Source organism: Macaca mulatta, chromosome 7 (genome assembly GCF_049350105.2).
Source record: "Macaca mulatta isolate MMU2019108-1 chromosome 7, T2T-MMU8v2.0, whole genome shotgun sequence".
NCBI classification, from domain to species: Eukaryota; Metazoa; Chordata; class Mammalia; order Primates; family Cercopithecidae; genus Macaca; species Macaca mulatta.
Window position 1 is genome coordinate 89,419,975 of NC_133412.1, and position 19,773 is coordinate 89,439,747.

General features: G+C 44.4%; 1 protein-coding gene across 7 annotated transcripts in view; it reads right to left on the minus strand.

Annotated features, from left to right (window-relative positions):
* The window catches only part of TTC23 (tetratricopeptide repeat domain 23), a 107,323-nt gene that overhangs the window by 15,510 nt on the left and 72,040 nt on the right, over window positions 1–19,773 (minus strand). For all 7 annotated transcript variants that reach the window (XM_077938132.1, XM_015143125.3, XM_015143120.3 and 4 more), the window contains 2 exon segments: window positions 9,893–10,020; window positions 4,267–4,416 (listed from right to left, as the gene is read on the minus strand). In XM_077938132.1, coding sequence (XP_077794258.1) covers window positions 4,267–4,416; window positions 9,893–10,020 — 278 coding nt within the window.

A 19,773-nucleotide genomic window follows, 5' to 3' on the forward strand; every position in this document is an offset into this window, starting at 1 on the left:
TGATCAAAGCCAAGACACTTCTCTCTCAGCTTCAGTTTCCCTCTTTATAAAATACAGAGTAGAGGTACCCAAGTGATATAGTTTGTATATTTGTCCCTACCCAAATCTCACGTTGAATTATAATCCCAAATATTGGAGGTGGGGCCGGGTGGGAGGTGATTGGATCCTGTGGGTGGGGATTTCTCATGAATGTTTTAGCACTATCCTCTTAGTGCTGTCCTCATGATAGTGAGTGAGTTCTCATGACAGCTGTCTGTTTAAAAGTATGTGGCACTACCCCATTCTCTCTCTCTTGCTCCTGCTTTCCCCATGTGACGTGCCTTCTCCCACTTTGCCTTCTGCCATAAGTACAAGCTCCCTGAGGCCTTCCCAGAAGCTGAGCAGATACCAGCATCATGCTTGTACAGCCTGCAGAACCGTAATCCAATTAAACCTCTTTTCTTTATAAATTACTCCGTCTCAAGTATTACTATTTTTTTGCTTTTTCTTTTGAGATGGAGTCTTTCTTGCTCTGTGCCCCAGGCTGGAGTGCAGTGGCATGATCTCGGCTCACTGCAACCTCTGCCTCCTGAATTCAAGCGATTCTCCTGCCTCAGCCTCCCTACATAGCTGGGATTACAGGTGTGCATCAGCAGCTAATTTTTGTATTTTTAGTAGAGACGGGGTTTTGCCATGTTGGCCAGGCTGGTCTCTAACTTAGGTGGTCTGCCCAGCTCGGCCTCCAAAGTGCTGGGATTACAAGCATGAATCACCACGTCTGGCCTCGGGTATTTCTTTATAGCAATGCAAGAATGGCCTAATACACCAACTCTTAGGGTTACTGTAGGAGTTAAATGAGTTAATGTACACGAATTGCTTAACACGGTGCCACTGGTGTAACAATCACTCAAAAAGCACTGGCTCTTTTTTCACAGGGTCTCACTCTGTCACCCAGGGTGGAGTGCAGTGGCATGATCTCGGCTCTCTACAACCTCCACCTCCTAGGTTCAAGCAATTCTCCCACCTCAGACTCCTGAGTAGCTGGGATTACAGGAGTGTGCCACCATGCCCAGCTAATTATTTGTATTTTTAGTAGAGACAGGGTTTCGCTGTGTTGGCCAAGTTGGTCTCGAACTCCTGGTCTCAAGTGGTCTGCCTGCCTCGGCCTCCCAAAGTTCTAGGATTATAGGCATAAGCCACCGTGCCTGGCCAGCATTGGCTCTTACTATATGGAGGTGACAGATGGGGAAATGCAGGGCATCTGCCACCCTCAGCTTCCGTCTCACCTCTCCCTCACCAAAATGTCTTTGGCATATGGGTAATGTTTAAAGTATTAAAAATGATTGATCTAATATATTTCTTCCTGGCTAGACTGGGGACTCACAAAGACAAGGATCATATTTGTCTTGGTCACTGTTTTCCCTCAGGTCTGGCTAGCACAGTGACTGGCCTATTGAAGGTGCCAAGTAACTATTTGCTAACTAACTGATAAAAGATATGTGTCACCTCACCAACAAATAGGTGTCACACATGTTACCAAATCTAGTGTCTTTTGCAGCAGAATCAGAAAAATCATAAGAGAAAAATACTTGATTTATAGGATAGCCCCTCAGAACTAGTTAATTCTTTTGGTTTGATTAATTACGTTACTTAGGGTTTCCCAGGTTTTCCCCATTTTAAAACTAATGAATGTAATGAAAACATATGATGTAACTTATGAGATACATTTAGAATAAAAGAAAATTTCATATTCATAAACACTTAGATTAATAAAATGAAAATAAATGAATTAAATTCCCAACTCATAAACCCAGAAAAACAATTTTAACAGAGCAAAACAAAATAAGGTACAAGGACAGAAATAGTAAAGATAAAATCAGAAATTAAGGAAATAGAGAATAGGATTTATGGGATTAAAGTCCTGGCTCTTTGAAAAAATTAACAAAATAGACAAACTAAGTCAAGGAAAAAGGGAGAAAACCCAAATATAAAACTAAGAAATTATAATGGGAAAATAACTGTTAAAAAGTAGAAAGTTTTAAAATTCATGAGACCACTTTTCAAATCTCCATGCAAATAAATCTGAAAATGTAAGTGAAATGGATAATTATCTAGAAAAATACAGTTTGCCAAAATGACCCCATTAGGGACAGAAAGCTTCAACGGACCACTTTTTGTAAAAGAAATAGAAAAAATTATCAAGGAATTTCCCTACAAAAGAAGCACCAGGCCTAAAGGATGTCACAGAAGACACAAACCTCCAAAGACTACAGAGTTTCAATGCTACATAAATTCTTTCAGTGCACGAAAAATAAGGTAAACTTCCAAATTATTTTTATAAGCAAATATAACATTGATCCTTAAATAAATAATACATACAAATATTGGCAGAAAAATCCTACAATAAATGTTAGCATATAGAATCAACATCTGCTATGGTTTGAATGTGCCTCCCAAAATGCATGTGTTGGAAACTTAATCCAAAATGCAACACTGTTGAGAGGTGGAGCCTAATGAGAGGGGATTAGGCCATTAGGACTCTGCCCTCATGCACAGATTAATGCTGTTATCTTGGGAGTGGTTTCATTATGAACGGCTGAGTTTGGCCTCCTTTTCTCTCCCTTTCTCTCTCTCATTTCCTTTCACTTTCTGCCAAGGGATTATGCAGCAGGAAGGCCCCTGCCAAATGTCAGCCCCTGAATCTTGGACTTCCCAGGCTCCAGAATTATAATAAATACATTTATTTTCTTTATAAATTACCCAATCTCTGGTAGTGTGAAATAAATTTATTTATTGTGATTTATTTAAATGATCTAAGAAGAACCATCTGATAATCTCCACTGACGCTGAAAAAGCCTTTGGTAATATTCAACATTTAGTTCTAATTAAAAAAGCACTCATGAAAATATAAATTGATGGATACTCTCTTAACATGATAAAATATATAAACCTTAGTTCTAAAACCAGCATCTATTAAATGAAGAATCACTGGAGGCATTTACACTAAGATCAGGAACATGGCAAGGATGCTCATTATCTCCACTGCTGTTTATTATTATATTGGAGGTATAAGCCAATGCAATTAGACAAACGAAATAAATTGGAGGCATAAGAACTGGAAAGCATAAAGTAAAACTAAGTCTATTTGCAGATGATGTAATAGAATACCCCCAAAACCTGGGAGAATCAATGATTGAATTAACTCAAGCAATAAAAGAAGCAATTAGCAGGATATAAAATTGACAGAGAAACCAACTGGGCTCGTATGTAAAAAAAAAAAATCAAAAGATATAACAGTAGATAAATCTCCATTTATAATAGTAATAAGGAAGATCAAATGGTTAGAATTAAACTTAATAAGAGATACACAAAACCCATATGAAGAACACTTTTGGATGTGCCTGAAAGATATAAAAGTAGGCATGAAGAAATGGAAAGATACCCCTTTTTCTTGGATAGAAGAACTCAATATCACAAAGTTGTTAATTTTCACAAGATTTATTTATAAGTAATGCAATAAAAATACCAGCAAGCTCTTTACGGAGTTAGACAAATTGATACAAAACTTCATGTAGAAAAAAAAAAAACATGGAAGAATAGCTAGAACATCTGATATCCTAGCAAAAGAAAAGCCATAAGCGTTGTCTACTCCTATCACATATTAAATCATTCTGTAAAATCTCTGTAGTTAAAACTGTGAAATATTGACACATGAATAAACAGAAAGACTAGTGGAAAAGAAGAGAAATCTAGAAATAGACTTAAGTCCATAAGGAAAATCAGTATATGATGAAGGTGTTATCTGAAGTCACTGGAGCATAGATGGGCTCTCTAATTAAATGGTGCTGGACAACTGGGTGGCCATTTGGAAAAAGGGTAAGATTAGATCCATTCCTCATGCCATCCACACAAATAAACTCCAAATTTAAAAGAAGAAAAAGAAGAATGACAATTGAAGAATATGTAAGAGAATTCCTCTATAAACTCAGTATATAGAGAGAGCACCACAAACATAAAGGACTGATAAATTATACTATGTAAAAAATTAAAAATATTTGCGTAGTAAAAATAATTGATAATTCATTTACAAAACATATATGTCTAAGAGGCTTACTATGTGTTTTACCCAAAAAGTATTAGCTTAGATCTACCACAAAAGTGATGTCACCCTATCTAAACAAGCCACTTCTAAAGTTTCATTTAAAAGAACCACCACGAGGGAGAGAAATTGACCTTGGAGAGGGGAGGGAGAGCCTACTCTTGTGTTCGTACTGGTTCCAGCTTTACCTTCTTCAGTTTCTTGTGGGCCTCACTGTGGTTCCCCTGCACCAGGTCTGCTCCTCCCAGGAGCCGGTATGTCTCTGCCACCTCGGGACTGAAATCGCCAAATACTCCCACTTTGGCTTCCAGGGACTCTCTCAGGATCAAGGTTGCTCTCTGTGAAAGGAACAAAAACCTATCTGGTTAACAAGTTCAAAGGCTGATTAAAATCAGTGCCTCTTAAGAAAATTACATAACTTGTATATTTTCACATGGGTGTGGTAGTCTCATGAGCTGAGCCTATTCTCCTCTTGTATTTAGTCCATTCTCATGCTGCTATGAAGAGATACCTGAGACTGGGTAATTTATAAAGCCAAGAAGTTTAATTGACTCACAGTTCCTCATGGGGGGGGAGGCCTCAAAAAACTTATAATCATGGCAGAGGGCACCTCTTTCATAGGGCAGCAGGAGACAGAAGTGCTGAACAAAGCAGGGAAAGCCCCTTATAGAACCATCAGATCTTGTGAGAATTCAGTCACTATCACAAGAACAGCATGGGGGTAACCACACCCATGGTTCAATCACCTCCCACAGGTCCCTACCATGACACATGGGTATTATAGGAACTACAATTCAAGATGAGATTTGGGTGGGGAAACAGCCAAATCATATCACCTCTGGTTGAACAGGAGTCAGGAAACAACACAAATGTGAGGAAAGATGTAAACTATGAAGAGAGAGGACACCTGGCAAAATAAACCAGGTAAAGGACACCTGGCAAAATAAACCCACTCAGCCATTACAGGAATCCATTTCAGTTGAGTAGTAAGAACAAAAGCTCACATGGATCAGTCCTCACGTCAGTAATTGTGCTGAACACACACAATTGTGTGTGATCTCATTTAATTTTTGCCGTCTTCTTTAGATGGGTAAAATTTTAATCCTCATTAGGCAGAGGAGGAAACAGGCACAGAGCAGTTAAGAAACCTGCTCAGAGTCAGAGGGCTCAGCTATGTTGGTGCTAGGATCTGAATCCAGCCAGCAATTTTCATACTTTTCTGTTTTTAAATCCATCTCAGCAGATCTTCCATTTTACAACAGCAGGTGGAAATCTGGAGGTTTTTTTTTTGTTTTGTTTTGTTTTTGTTTTTAGACAGAGTCTCTCTTTGTCTCCCAGGCTGAAGTGCGGTGGCATGATCCCAGCTCCCTGCAACCTCCACCTCCCAGGTTCGAGCAATTCTCCTGCCTCAGCCTCCCAAGTAGCTGGGATTACAGGCGCTCACCACCATACCTGGCTAATTTTTGTATTTTTAGTAGAGACAGGGTTTCACCATGTTGGCCAGACTGGTCTTGAACTCCTGACCTCAAGTGATCCGCCCACCTTGGCCTCCCAAAGTGCTAGGATTACAGGCACGAGCCACAATGCCCAGCCTAATTTTCATACACTTTAGTCCCATGCTTTTCTCCCTCTGTCCACAATGCCATTCTTACAGAAGTGAAAATACAGCATTCCTGGGCAAATTATCTACGTATAGAACATCCTGAACACACTCCAGGCTTTACTATTCTCATAGGAAATCGTTTAGGAAACTGAAAGTAAACATTCCAACATGATGTGACATTTTGTTTGGTTTATCCAATTTATTTATACTAACATGGAATAAAAAATATGAATTGGTCAGGACACAGTATTTCCTGATACTAGCTTCTTCAGACACCAAAATAGGCGGGGGAAAACCCTGTTAAAGTATGTCAATCCTCCATACTTTCTCCAGAAATTCTTCCACAATCTTCCACATGAAGGCACGACATCAGCTGCAGAGCATGGATGCTGAATTTGACTGCCAAATACAGCATGGACCATGGGAGCTTCCTCATGACACAGCCCCAAAGGTGTCCTGAAAGTGCTCCACAAACAGAAGGACAAGGAGGGCCTTTAATCCTTTTGTTGGCAATAGTACAAGTCAGGGGCTAGGGCTGGGGTAGGGGAACCCCATTACAGGTGCTGATGAGGCAGAAATCAATTTCTCAGGTGAAAGAGGAATCCCTGTAGAGGCAGAGTGATTGTGTAACTCACCAGTGAGGCCCCACTGAGGTACATGAGGGACTAGCATTTAAATCTAGACTTGCCTGAGGGTAAAGCCCATCACATCTCCCAACTTCTGAGAGCAAGGACTTAGACTGATGAGAGTGTTGGGTTTGGTAATATTTCTGTGGGAACTGACTGTCAGATTTAGAGGAGCCAGTGATGGGGAGAAGACCCAGGGAGACTCCCTTTCTCAAATGAAGCTTTGGCTACTGTCTACAGCCTGACTGGGGAAACGGGGTAGATGTGAAGGAAGTTAAACGGCACGGATTTCTAGGAAACTGAGATGGCATCAACCTCTGCTAGGAAAAGCTTAATGGAGAGGAGTGAAGAGTAAAGAGGACTTAGGCGGGCTGAGAAGAGGGTATGGGCAACTGGGAGCACAGGAGGAGCACGTGGCCTGTTGACAGCCAGTGAGTGACCAGGCTGAGGAAGTCAGAGAAGATTCTTGAGCAAAAGAGTGGCATAACTAGAAGACAAACCCTTGTAAAGTAGCTTACCCTGTGGCAGAGTGACCTTCACTTACATTTTACCTTAAAAGGCATTTCGGCCCCCAAAGATCATGTTCCACAGTGCCAATGGCCATGTGCTGTGGGAACATCTGGGATGGCCTGAGCACAGCCCCATTCTTGGCTCCGGGACTGTCCTTGGGCCCGGCCCTTGTTGGCCATGTTTGGCTGGGCAGGGGGTGCCACACACAGGGGTGCCTGGCCAGAGCATGGGGAGGGCTGAAATCCAGCCTCTGGTCCCCTCCAACATGGGCGGTATCTACCTGAGGAAGGGGCAGCTTTTTCTATTATCATAAGGGCACTGGAAGGGCTGGTAGTGGCCCTAGAATGAAAAGAGCCAGTTTGCTAAACTCTTTGAGGGCAGCTTAGGAGAGTGAGATGCATCTTTTGATCAATACTGATCTGGGTGACCTGGGCAAGGGCAGTGAGGCATAGCATCACTGACAGTGAGCATTGGCTGACTCCGCAAGACACTATGGTGGGAAGCCAGACAGTACAGACGAACTGATGCATGGCCCATGGGAGTCAGAACAGCCAGCTGGCCCGTGGCCAAACATGCATCCACCTCTCTGCTCATCACTCCTCACCACAGGCAAGAGGGTCTCTGCTTTCACAGGTTCAGTCTAGTTGCAAGATAGATGTTAAATATCCACGTGAATATATACTTACAAATATTTGATGACATCAAATGGATTCTGTAAGGAAGAACAATGGGGAGCATCTAAATGAAGCCTGGGGGAGAGGAATCAGAGAAGCTGATAAGAAATGAAGAATGGGTTAGCATTGGCCTGGAGATGAATGAGGAAGGGCCTCCCAGGAGGAGGAAACAGAAGCTGGCACTGCCTGGAAGTGGGAATTAGAAAAGGCCAGTGTGGCAGGAACATGGATCGGGGGGAGGAGGCAAAAATGAGCCTGGAAATGTCAGTGGAGTCCAGGTTGTGGACAATACTGTGGGCCATGTCAGGATTCTGGTTTATCCTGAGGGCATCGGGGAGCCAGTGGACTGGCTTTTACAAATTAGTGTTCACTGGTCAGATCTGCTTTTTGGAAACATCACCATGGCTTCCTTATTCTGAGTGGATTAGAAGAGGGCAAGCATGGAAAAAGCAGCTGAGAGACAGGAACTTGTTAGAGCGGTACAGGCAAGAGATGATGAGTGGCAGGACTAAAGATGGAAAACAATGGATGCCCCATTATTCTGACCTGAGCACTCCCCTTAAGTATTCTAGAGATGTGAGGGGAGATGGGGAGGGAATATGATGCCCCTGGAAGGCATTTCTCTCCCTGGGGTTGGGTGACCAAGAAAACTCCCATTTGTCATGTTGATTGTGGCCCTACTTTGGCCCGAGAAACATGTGTGTATCTATGTAAAAGCCCATGTTCCCTAACTGAGAGAAGGTGGGGGTAGTGGGGGGATTAAGGATGAGAAAAGAGCTGTGGGGGAGGAGGTCTACAGATGGCAAGGGAAATAAAGTTTTTCATTTCCAAGATTTGTCATGATAGAGTTGAAAAAAATATACAGCGAGCCCTCCATATCCATAGATCACAAATTATATGGGAAAAAAACAAAAATAACAATACAACAATAAAAACAATACAAATAAAAAATAGAGTGTAACAACTGTTACCATAGCATTTACATTGTATTAGGTATTATAAGCAATCTAGAGATGATATAAAGTATTCAGGAGGCTATGTCTAAGTTACATACAAATATGACACCATTTTGTACAAGGACTTGAGCATCCTTGGAGTTTGGTATCCTTGGGGGTTCTGGAACCAATCCCCCACAGATACTGAGGAACAACTATGTATATAGATATGTGTGTGTGTGTGTGTACACATACATGTACTGTGTACACATATGTGTATATATGTATGCATGTGTGGTTTTCTAGGAAACTGAGATGGCATTAACCTCTGATAGGAAAAGCTTAACAGAGGCTGGGCACAGTGGCTCACACTTGTAATCCCAGCACTTTGGGAGGCTGAGACGGGTGGATCATGAGGTCAGGAGTTCAAGACCAGCCTGGCCAAATGGTGAGCCCCGTCTGACTAAAAGATTTTAGCAAACTAGCTCTTTAGTAGAGCCCCATCTCTACTAAAAATACAAAAAAATTAGCTGGGTGTGGTGGCGGGGGCCTGTAATCCCAGCTACTCAGGAGGCTGAGGCAGAGAACTGCTTGAACTCGGGAGGCGGAGGTTGCAGTGAGCTGAGATTGCACCACTGCACTCCAGCTTGGGTGACAGAGCGAGACTCTGTCTCAAAAAAAAAGAAAAAAAAAAAAGAAAGAAAAAAAAGAAAAAAAAAAAAAGAAAAGCTTAACAGAGAGGAGTGAAGAGTAAACAGGACTTAGGTGCGCTGAGAAGAGGGTGTGGGCATATATGCACACATACATATATATACACATACATATATACATATATATGCACACACATATATATAATGTGTATCTGTCGGCGATTGGAGAGAGATATATATATATGTATTAATATGTATACACACACACACACACACACACACACAAAAGAATATAGCCACGGTATGCTAGGCTTTGCAAGGAATACGTTCCCAAGGGTTTAATTACCAATGAATATAAGATCTGGGATTTGTTCTACTTTTATAAGCCATGTAAATCATGCTTGTATGAATCAATACTAAACAACTGAGCTGTAACTTCTGCACCGTATAGTTTTCCTTAGATATGCAAATTCCATTCATTACCCAAACTGAGGAGAGAGGGATTAGACACACTAACTGCCACACTATTCCAGCCAGATCTGCAGGGCTTCAATAAGCAGGGCCTGTCCACTATTTCTTTAGGATCTTTTGTAGGTGGGCATGACAATCTATATTCTCATGAAGTCTCCTAGCTTCTAAGAGCAAGTATCTCTGGAAGCTACCCGAAAGGAGCCCTAGCCTTATTTATGTGTCCCTCTAGAGACTGGCACATGCTTTGCACACAATAGGTGCTTAATGGATGCTTGCAGAGTAAAGGAGTAGCCCTTTGGATATCAACTGTGAATAACTAGACAATTGTGATCCAAACTCACTTACCTCTTTTTGTCCAGTCATTTGTAGAAAATGGCAAAATTCATCTTGAATTGAAAGAAATTTGGTTCTTCCCATCCCTTCAGAATCTTTAAGATGAGCCATGCTCTCTTGAAAATACTGCTCAGCTACATCTGAAGAAAAGCATTTATTATAACTTTGAAAACTGCTCACAGATTTGAAATGGAAACAGAATAAATATACTGTTAGCAATGTTGAGCTATTTGAAAAGAGGTATTGGGACAAGGAAAAAAAAACAGTTAAGACTGTCCTTTGCCCATTAATCTGCCTGTTTCATTAGAAAGAATTTAGGTCTCGAAAGATACCGTAATCTACTTTCCTTGATTTTCATACATCTAGCTTTCCTGGTGATACATAAAGAAAAGTTACTGCAAAAGAAGAAACTATGCCCTAGATCTGAACACACTGGTGAGTTTTCAGGTTGATCAACCATCAATTCTTCCTATAACCTTAGTTTTAGGGTAACTATAACTTTACTGAGGGTAGGACTCTGAAAGTTCACTTATTTTGATGTATTTGGAGGGTAATTTTGGTATGTATTTCTAAAACATGAAAAATCTTGCTGACATGCTGCTGAGGGAAGAAATCATTCAAAACCCCAATCATTCCAAATACTTCAACATACAGGTTATAATACAACACACATATTTTTAAATGCATGCTAATCTTGAATGCAAGAAATAGAAAACCTCAGGTATGGAAAATGATGACAGAACTAAAAGCCAGAGAAGCGAGTGGGAGCTGAGGTTGAATGGCCCATGAGCATATTAGAAAAAAGGTCCATCTACTAATACTGGGGCTTTCTAAGTCTGAGCAGGACTAGGGATGAAGCCTAAGGATCATTTGTGGTGGAAAGCTGAAGAGAACTCCCTGCAAAAAGCTGGTGTGGCCCCCAGAAGTCTAAGGTGACCTGTGACCCTTGCTCTTGTGTAGTACCTCCCCTGTGGTTATGGATGGAACTTGTGAGTATGAAGATACAGTTCTCCTGAGATGAGCTTATGTTATAGGGTACAGCTGACTTTAAGAAAGTGAGATTATGGCCGGGGGTAGTGGCTCACACCTGTAATTCCAGCACTTTGGGAGGCCAAGGTGGGAGGATCGCTTGAGCCTGGAAGACCTGCTTGGGCAACATGGTGAAACAAAAAATAAACAATACAAAGAAAATTAGCCAGATGTGGTGATGTGCATGTGTCATCCCAGCTACTTGGGAGGCTGAAGTGGGAGGATTGTTTGAGCCCAGGAGGTTGAGGTTTCAGTGAGCTGTGATCACACCACTGTACTCCAGCCTGGGTAACAGAGCCAAGACCCTGTCTCAAAAGAAAACAAAAACAAAAACAAAAACAGATTATCCCCTGGGTCAGACTTAATCACAGCTGCCCTTTAAAAGCAGAGAGTTTTCTCTGGCTGGTTGCAGAAAAGGAAGTCATATTTATGGAAAGCATGACAGAGATTTGATGAGAAGGATTGTGCCTGCTGCTGAGATGGAGAGGGATATGGTGGAAGGACCTGAGCAAGAGCAGCCTATGGGAGCTGAGAGGGGTCACTGGCCACCAGCTCTCCAGAAAACAGGGGCTATAGTCCTGCAGCTGCAAGGAACTGAACTGTGCTCATAACAGGTACGAGCTTCAGAAAGGACCCCAACCTCCAGTTGAGAGTGGAGCTGGCCAACAAAGCAATTTCAGCCTTAGCAGAGAAGCAAGCCTTACCACACCAGACTTCCAACCGACAGAACTGCGAGGTAATAAATGGTGAACAAATTTGTTATGCACGAAATAAAATGAATACAGGCAGTGCTATGGTCTGAATGTTTATCCCCCTCGAATTCACGTGTTGAAATCTAACCCCCACGGTGATGATATTCAGAGGTAAGGCCTTTCAGAGGTAATTAAGTCATGAGGATGGCACCCTCACGAATGGGATTAGTGTCCTTATAAAAGACACATCAGAGAGTTTCCTCACTCCTTCCACCCTGTGAGGACACAGTGAAAAGACAGCTGTCTATGAACCAGGAAGCAGGTCACCAGGCACCAAATCTACCAGAGACTTGATCTGGGAATTTCCAGACTTCAGAACTGTGAGAAAAAAACTTCTGTGGTTTATAAGCCACTTAGTCTATTGTGTTTTGTTATAGTTTCCCAAACAGACTAAGCCAGGAATCTCTAAAATGAAGATAAGAACAATTGCACTTGTTCCAGGTGTGGACTTAAGGGTGTCTACCCAGAGGCTCTGACTAGAAAAAGAATACCTGAAATAAGCATATATGCAGTCTGAATGTGTACCACCTACTTGGTCTGGAAATCCTGAACCAAGAAACCAGCACAGAAACTAGTCTGAAACTGGAAAAATCACAGGGCTCTAGCACAGGGTTTGGCAAACTTATTCTGTAAAGGACAGGATGGTAAATATTTTAGGCTTTGCAGGCCATATGATCCCCATTGTTGCTATTCAACTCTACTGTTGTAGCATGAAAGCAGCCATAGACAATACATAAATGAATGAGAATAACCATGTTCCAATAAAACTTTATTTACAAAAACAGGTGGTGAGCAAATTTGGCCCATGTGCATAAGTTTGCTGCCCCTACCCTAGTAGAGGAAAATGTGATGGCTTCCTCCCCTGGGAGACATAGGACTCCCATAGAAGCACCTGTTGAAGATAGCTTAATGGTGACACTTGACAAGCACATAAAGTCTGTTGGGGAAGATTATGAGCCATATATACAGTGGTCTACTTGACATTTCTACTTGGAAATATCATATTTATTATGCACTGTACAAACCATTATCTTCTGCTTTTAGAAATTTCCTCAATATTTGGTTATTCCTTTCTATCATTTCTAGTTTTGTATTTGTACTTTCTCTCTGTTTTCTTGATTAGGCCAGCTAGTGTTTTATCTGTTTCATTATCTTTTCCAGTGAATTGATTTGGATTTATTTTTCTCATTCTGTGACGGTAATGCCAGGTGCTTCCAAAGTGGCCTCCATGGTCTTCAGGTACAGCTCTCTAGAACACATGAGGATCAAAAATCCAATTAGCCCCTGTAAAGTGTGCTGCTTCTTGGAGGCAGCAGGATGAGTGGCAAGGAGAGCAGGCTCTGGGCTTGCGTTATCTGGGCCCAGGTTCTGGCTCTACCCCTTATAGCTGTGTGCCTTGCTGTGTGTCTCAGGTTCCCCATCTGGAAAAGGGGGACCATTATATTAATAACTCCCTTATAAGGAGGTGTAAGAAGTAAACAGATTAATGCACACGAACAAATAATAACAGGACTGACCTATAGCTGGTGCTCAATAAATGTTGATGATTTTAATTTTAGGGACAGTTTTGATAATTGTGGCTATGGGTGTCCATACTGGGCTGAAATAGCAGGCAGACTGGAAGCAGCAAGTGGCAGAAATGGACAGTGAGGGGAGAGAAACATGAAAACACACAGAGCGATCAAAAGACACAGAAGTCTAGCATCCTTTGCAGATAAACAGCCCTGTACACCTCAAGAGCTCTGAGAACATGCCTGAAATTTACAATGAGAATCGTGGGTCTTAAGAAATGATCTAATTGTATTCCATAGGATCTGTGTTAGAAAGGAGAGACGTAAACATTTGGGAAATATGTCTACCAAATGTAGTCAACCTAAAGATAGCTTAGGTCTGAAACAAGTTATGTTCATCTGCAAGATTTACTCCATGTAGATTTTAGACAGTTGCCAGACAGGAGCAGGAATTGCACTCAGTGCCAGCTGGCCCTGGGGTCTGCAGTTAGGCAGAAATCAATTGAACTGGATCCCTGTAACCCTCTCTTTCAATGGGGCCTGTCCCCAGCCACCAGCAGATGCATTTCTGGAGCACTACTCAGAAGTTTTTGTCTTGGTGGGAGAAAATCTACCACATGGAAAATGTTACATCTCTTCCTCATAGCTGACCCATGCGAGAAAACGTTACAGATTTAATGTGCAAACTGAGTATTAACTTTGGCTACTTTGATAATCTAACGACAGCAAATGTTGAGGATGAAGTGGCATTAATTTTGTTGATTATAAAAGCGTTACAGAGATGAACATTCATGACTAAAATGAATGAAGATATTCAGGAGTGGAGTACTCTTTTGGTATTTTAATTTTCTGGCTAATTGAGAGTTAACTAAAGAATGTAGCTGAGTAATTCTTTTTAAAAGTAAAGATCTTTCCGCATCTCAGCCTTGTCCCTAAAGATGGGCCCTTACCGTGAAGACCTGCAGATGTATAAGGCATGGGGCAATTTGTGCACTGAGTTTCAGACTCTGGGCTTTGGCCGAAGCAGCATTGCCATGCTCAGGGAAAGGCAGAGGCCAAAAGGGCTAGGAAGCACTTCCCTGCCCTCTCCCAGGGTAGGAGCTGGTCTCCCTGGCACAGGTGGACACAGCCGCACCTCACATATATTAAGCCCTTTTATTTGTAATGTTCTCCCACCTCCCAGTATTCCTTCCCCTAACAGCCCATTTGGGCTGGTCCTCTCAACCCGAGAATGGCATGCTCCTGTCCCTCAGTGCAGCTCAGCTCACAGAGAAGCTTCGAGGGAGGATGCTGCGGGGTTCAATTCCAACTAATGTGCAAATGGCTCCTAACCTCAGACTTAGGGACGCCCAGTCATATTTTCCAAAGAGGATGCTTGTTAGTGTACATGGACCTCCGGAAGAGGGAATGGGTGCAAGGGAGGAACGAAGAGAGGAGAGTGCGGAAGGAGTGTATTCCTTACGTGAAGGCAATGTGGCTGCTGAAGTGACAGAAGGCCAGGCGTTGTGGTGGGCAGACAGAGATGGGCCCTGCCTGGGAATCTGCCCTCTGGGGACCGCCTCCTCAAGTCGCTGCTCTCTTCCTTCAAATCCTTAGCTTCTCTAAGGTTTTGTGCTTTTCCCATTTTTGTTCCTGGTAGGTCTCTAGTCACAGGGGGATAAGGCCAGATAGAGGGTTCCCAAACAGATGTTGTCACATGCAAGCCAACCACACATGAGGCATCTGTGAACTCAGGTTAGGACCCCTGTATATTAAAATGGTCTAGAGCTGAGGAACAGAGGAAGGTCTAGTGCATCCACGTGGGCACCCTCCCTGTCTATAGATTTCAAACCACTTTTATCTTTATCTGGGATACAAGAAAGCTCCTTTATTGCAAGATCCTGATGTATTTCCCCCAACCCCCTCACCTCCAAATTAACTTTGAGAACTAAATCCACATAAGCAGTCTTTTAGGGGAGGGCAAATTGAGTCCTACAACTACAGCAAAGGGGTCACTTCCTGAGAAGCAGTTTATTCTCCTGGCAATGGACATCCCAGTCTATCTCCACCTGGGACAAGTGACAACAGGATTTCCAGAGGGATAGGAAGTCATAGCCCCTTAGAGTGGCTGCCACCTCCTGGCCTGAACCTTGTGCCCTGAAACAGGGTGTGGGTTCACTAAGAGCCAGCAGTTTCAGCACTCTCACACAAGTCCATCCCTACCTTTAAAAACCACTTCTAGAATCCTCTGCAATCTGATGCCGAAGGCCTGGGCAGAAGCTGAGGTCATTTTCTAAAACACAGGAGCATGACTTAGCCTGTAAATCTGAGCCCTAATGGCACAGGTGTTCCAAGGCCGTGAATCTTCTATTTCCACTCTAACAGAATGTTTAGGTTGGCGGTGAGTTACAGCAGGGAGAAGGTGTGGCTCGGCGGGCAGGGTGGTTTGACGTCTCTGCAGATGGCTCTGTCTGAGGACTTGGAGCCACGTCATTCCAAAAGACCCTGAAAGATTCTGTGTAGAGATGTTCATATACAGGCAACAGAAAACAAGGCTTCATCCCAAGAGCAAGAGGAATGCAGGACTGCAATGTTGCCCACTGCCGGGGAGGCCAGGAGGCTTTTAATTAAAATAAATTCCAGTAACCCTGCGTTCATTTCCCTGTGGCTGTCCTAAGGCAGGAGTTGGAACAGTAAGGACAGTTTTCATTAAGAGGGAAGCCTCTGTGTACAATGTGACGACTGTCTTTTGTAGCAGTCTTAGGAAATAGTCCCTACTCTGTACCAACCGTAAAGGCTTTAAGGACCCCAGGGAGTTTAAAAATGGAAAGTCCCAAATCTTAGCCTGGCGCTAACCCAGAAGAGCTCCCTCACCCAGGAAACGAACACACTGAAGCTACTTAGACCCTGCTGGGGGCTGCTGTTCGAGGCTGCTAGCCTGTGGAGGCCACACGGGAAGCCTGAGAACACACAAAGCCTGGAAGAGACTCTTTCCTCACCCCAGAGCCTTCAGCGGTCCCCACAGGAGACCCTCTTCATGAGGAACACTTTCACAGTGCCATAGACAGGGGCCTGTGACATGGCTTCAGGGCTGCTGCTCACTAGCTATGTGATACGAGGAAGTCTGTGGCCATCTCTAGGGACAGGTGTGCATCCATAAAGTGAAGTGATCCAATGGCAGCAGACCACGTGCGGCTCGCAGGGTATAAATATGCAGCGTGCCCACACACGGCCTGGTCACCATTGGGATCTGCCTGCCTTAAGTGTCCTCACCACCAGGAAAGTGACCAGCCCCCTCCGCCACCATAACTTGGGGCCACCATGTAGTGAAGGCTTCCAGCAACCTCAAGTTCCTGTCACTTGTCTTGGTGATGTAGATGCATTTTCCGTCAGCTATCTTAAAAATCCTTTTTGAAGCTGAGTCAGGGTAGAAGTTACATAGGCTTCTCTAAGAAGTTCTGAACACAAATTACAAAGCAGCCCAGAAGTGAAAAACCCGAACCTCAGGAACGTGGTCACCATGTTGCTCATGCACTTCAGCCTCCCCAGGAGAGAAATGAAGGGACAGGCTTTGCTCTCAGACACAATGAAGGGACAGCAGCTGGTGAGCAAGCTTGATGAGGTTTCAGCTCTACCCTAGCTAGAGGGGCCAATAGCATAAACCTGGGTGGGGAACAGGCCTCCTCTTCTCCTCCGCTGGCCCCAAGGGCTGCCAAGCCCTGTAGCCCCTACCTGCCTGTCCTTTAGGGCTGCTCAGAGCCCTGCACCCTCAGCGGGGGTGGGGGTGGGGGTGGGGGTGGGGGTGGGGGTAGGGGTGGGGCAACTCCCTCTGTGGGTCTGGAGTGTGGTAAGTGGGTGGCACCCGGGGTCCATTCTAGGCCTTGCTTGGCCTCTAACTTGCTGAATGACCCTGGACCCTAATCCCCTAGATGTGACTACTCTAGAGTGACTTCCAGAAGTTTCTGAGAAGGGATCCTCCTGATGCCAGTGAAAACAGAGTACGGGGCATCTCTTTCCTTCTCTGGGCCTCAGCCTCACTCCACTGCACCCTCACTTCCCCTTTCTCCCTCGCTCCCTGTGGGGCACAGAGCAGGGATGGATGCCACATGTGCTGCTTGGGGAGCTCAAAGGCAAGGCCAAACTCAGGCTGGTTGGGCATTTTGTAAAAATGGGCCCTGAGAAGCAATAGAGGAAGTTTCTCTCAGAGCGCACAGGGGACCAGAGGAGTGGGAAGTCTGAAGGGACAGAGGCAGCTGGGGCGTGGCCAGCCATGGCTTACTCTCACTTGACTGTACCACCAGGCCCCGCTTGGAGGCTCAGGTTGGAGGCATCATGAGAGGCAGCAGGGACAGCTAAGAAGAGCATGGGAAGGTAAAGGACACCTCACTGTGGCTGCTCCCAGGTGTCCATGTTACCTGTCAGGGGCCCACAAGACCTAGGGCCTGTGTACACCGGGGATCCCTGATTTCTGGTCTCTCTGGAACACACGGGGCCCAGGGAGCATCAGTAATCCAGTGAGCAGCGAGGCGGGAGGGCCCAGCACTGGGCAAGCTGAGAAGGCAGGCCACAGGGGAAGAGTTGAGAAAAGGGAGGGTCGTGTAAGGTAAAAAAGAGGAGACCTGGGTGAGATGCAGTGCCCAGCTCCTGATACTGACATTTTTCTAGTCTACTGTGTAAAATGTGGCTAAAGGCTAGGACCAGTGGGGGCGGGGGGGATATACATATTCGTGCATAGGAAATTATATCTTAGGAATCCACTTAGTCAGCCCCTTCCCCCTAAGCTCTAACCGGACAGAGCCCATTCCATCTGCTGTCACTGGACACTGCAGAACTCCCCAGCCTGCAAGAGCCCAGGCCGCAGATGGGGCTACTTCCAAACAAGGCCGTCTGCACTCAGCAGGCTCTGCCTCTCAAAGGCTGATGCTGAAATGTTCTTGGCTTTGAACCATTTCATTTTAATATCCTTTAGGAGATGAGTTATAAACACAAAGCCAATGCCTTGAACACTTAGCAGGGTTGGGAAAGCTGTTAATACCAAGTTTGTCTATGGCTGCTCTGGGAAGCTGGCCAGGCTCAGGTTCGTGACATTCCAGGAGCCTGAATTGGGAATCTTTATGCGATCACAAGCCTTCGTGACTTCTTGGGCAGTTTTGTCTGCATAAGGAATACAGGGAAGGCACAGAGCAAAAGGATTAGCTTGTGCGTCGAGACTGAAACACTTGCTCCTTGGCCACTGGCGTTTTGTTAGTTAGAGGGCAATGCCTTCAATGGGCATTCCGCACGCAAGCAGGCAGGCTACAGAGAATCCTCAAAGGAGAAATTTTTCTCATTAATAATTATTTTCTTCAAAAATCAAAACCAAAACCAACCCCCCAAAAGTCTTTGTACTCGGTACAAACAGGTTTAAGCACAGGAGAGCAGAGCTAAGATTCCCCCTTGGTGCTGGGTGGAACATGCAGATTTGCTCCTGGGATCCAGCCAGGACTTCTGAATTAGAAGTGACCAACGTCCAGGTCAGAAAGTCCTGTGCTGTTGAGAGCTGTAAGGGATTTGGTTGCCCCTTAGTTGTTACACAAAGATAAGTTGCAAATTGCCTTCTCTTATTTCTCCCTGGTGGAGGCAGCAGAGGCCTGGAGAAACCTAGGCTGCAGTGGATTTCTTTCATTCCTGCTGTGGGGGCAATGGCCACGTGAGGGGACAGCAGAGAGGTGACATAAAAGACAGTGGGAATGTACCCACCCGTGCTCCTGCTGCAGCCCCTGGCTGGGTGGTGCCTGTTGCATTTCTGCTTCCAGAGGGAAGCTGATTCCCCACACGTGCAACACGTGCTGGCCTGGTGAGCTCTTTTCCAGCCTTTCCCACATCTGCCACTATGGGTGCAAGGATTTCAATGGCAGCAGTTTTTAAACTATGTTCATGGAGTAGGAATAGTTTGAGAGTTCTTCTTGCTTTTTTTGTTTCTGATTTGCCCATTTAGGTGATTTGTTTGAGGCCTTAGGGGCAAAGGTTTATGCTTCTTTTTGCACCTGTTCCAGGACTTCATGTTGCTGCAGGACAATCAGCATTTATTTCTAGCTCACTGCTTCTCTGCCCTGGCTCCTCATTTAGCATTTACTCACCTTTAAGGCCTCAGTAAGCTTATTTCCTAACAGCATCAGGGTGATAAACAGTTCAAGTGTCTTCTGGTTGATAAGTACTGAATCTGACAAGGGCCTGCCTAGGAGCACCATACAGACTGATGGGGACTTGGTCCTTTTGGGGTAGAGCAAAGAGTAGAAACAGTAGGTCCCTCGAATTCATGGTACTTTCTGGTACGAAGAGGTGGCAGTGTGCTGCCTCCTCTGTCCTGCCTCCAAGGGTTGTTAAAAGGATTCAATGAGCATGTCTGTGGAAGTACCAGCACCTGTATACAAGAGGCGCCCAAGTGCTGCTGCTATGGTTGTTACTGTCATTGTTGCTGTCATTATTATGATTCTTGCTTGCTCCTGAGTCTCTTCATCTTTTTTTTTTTTGAGACTGAGTCTCGCTCTGTCGCCAGGTCGGAGCGCAGTGGTACAATCTCGGCTCGCTGCAACCTCTGCCTCCAGAGTTCAAGTGATTCTCCTGCCTCAGCCTCCTGAGT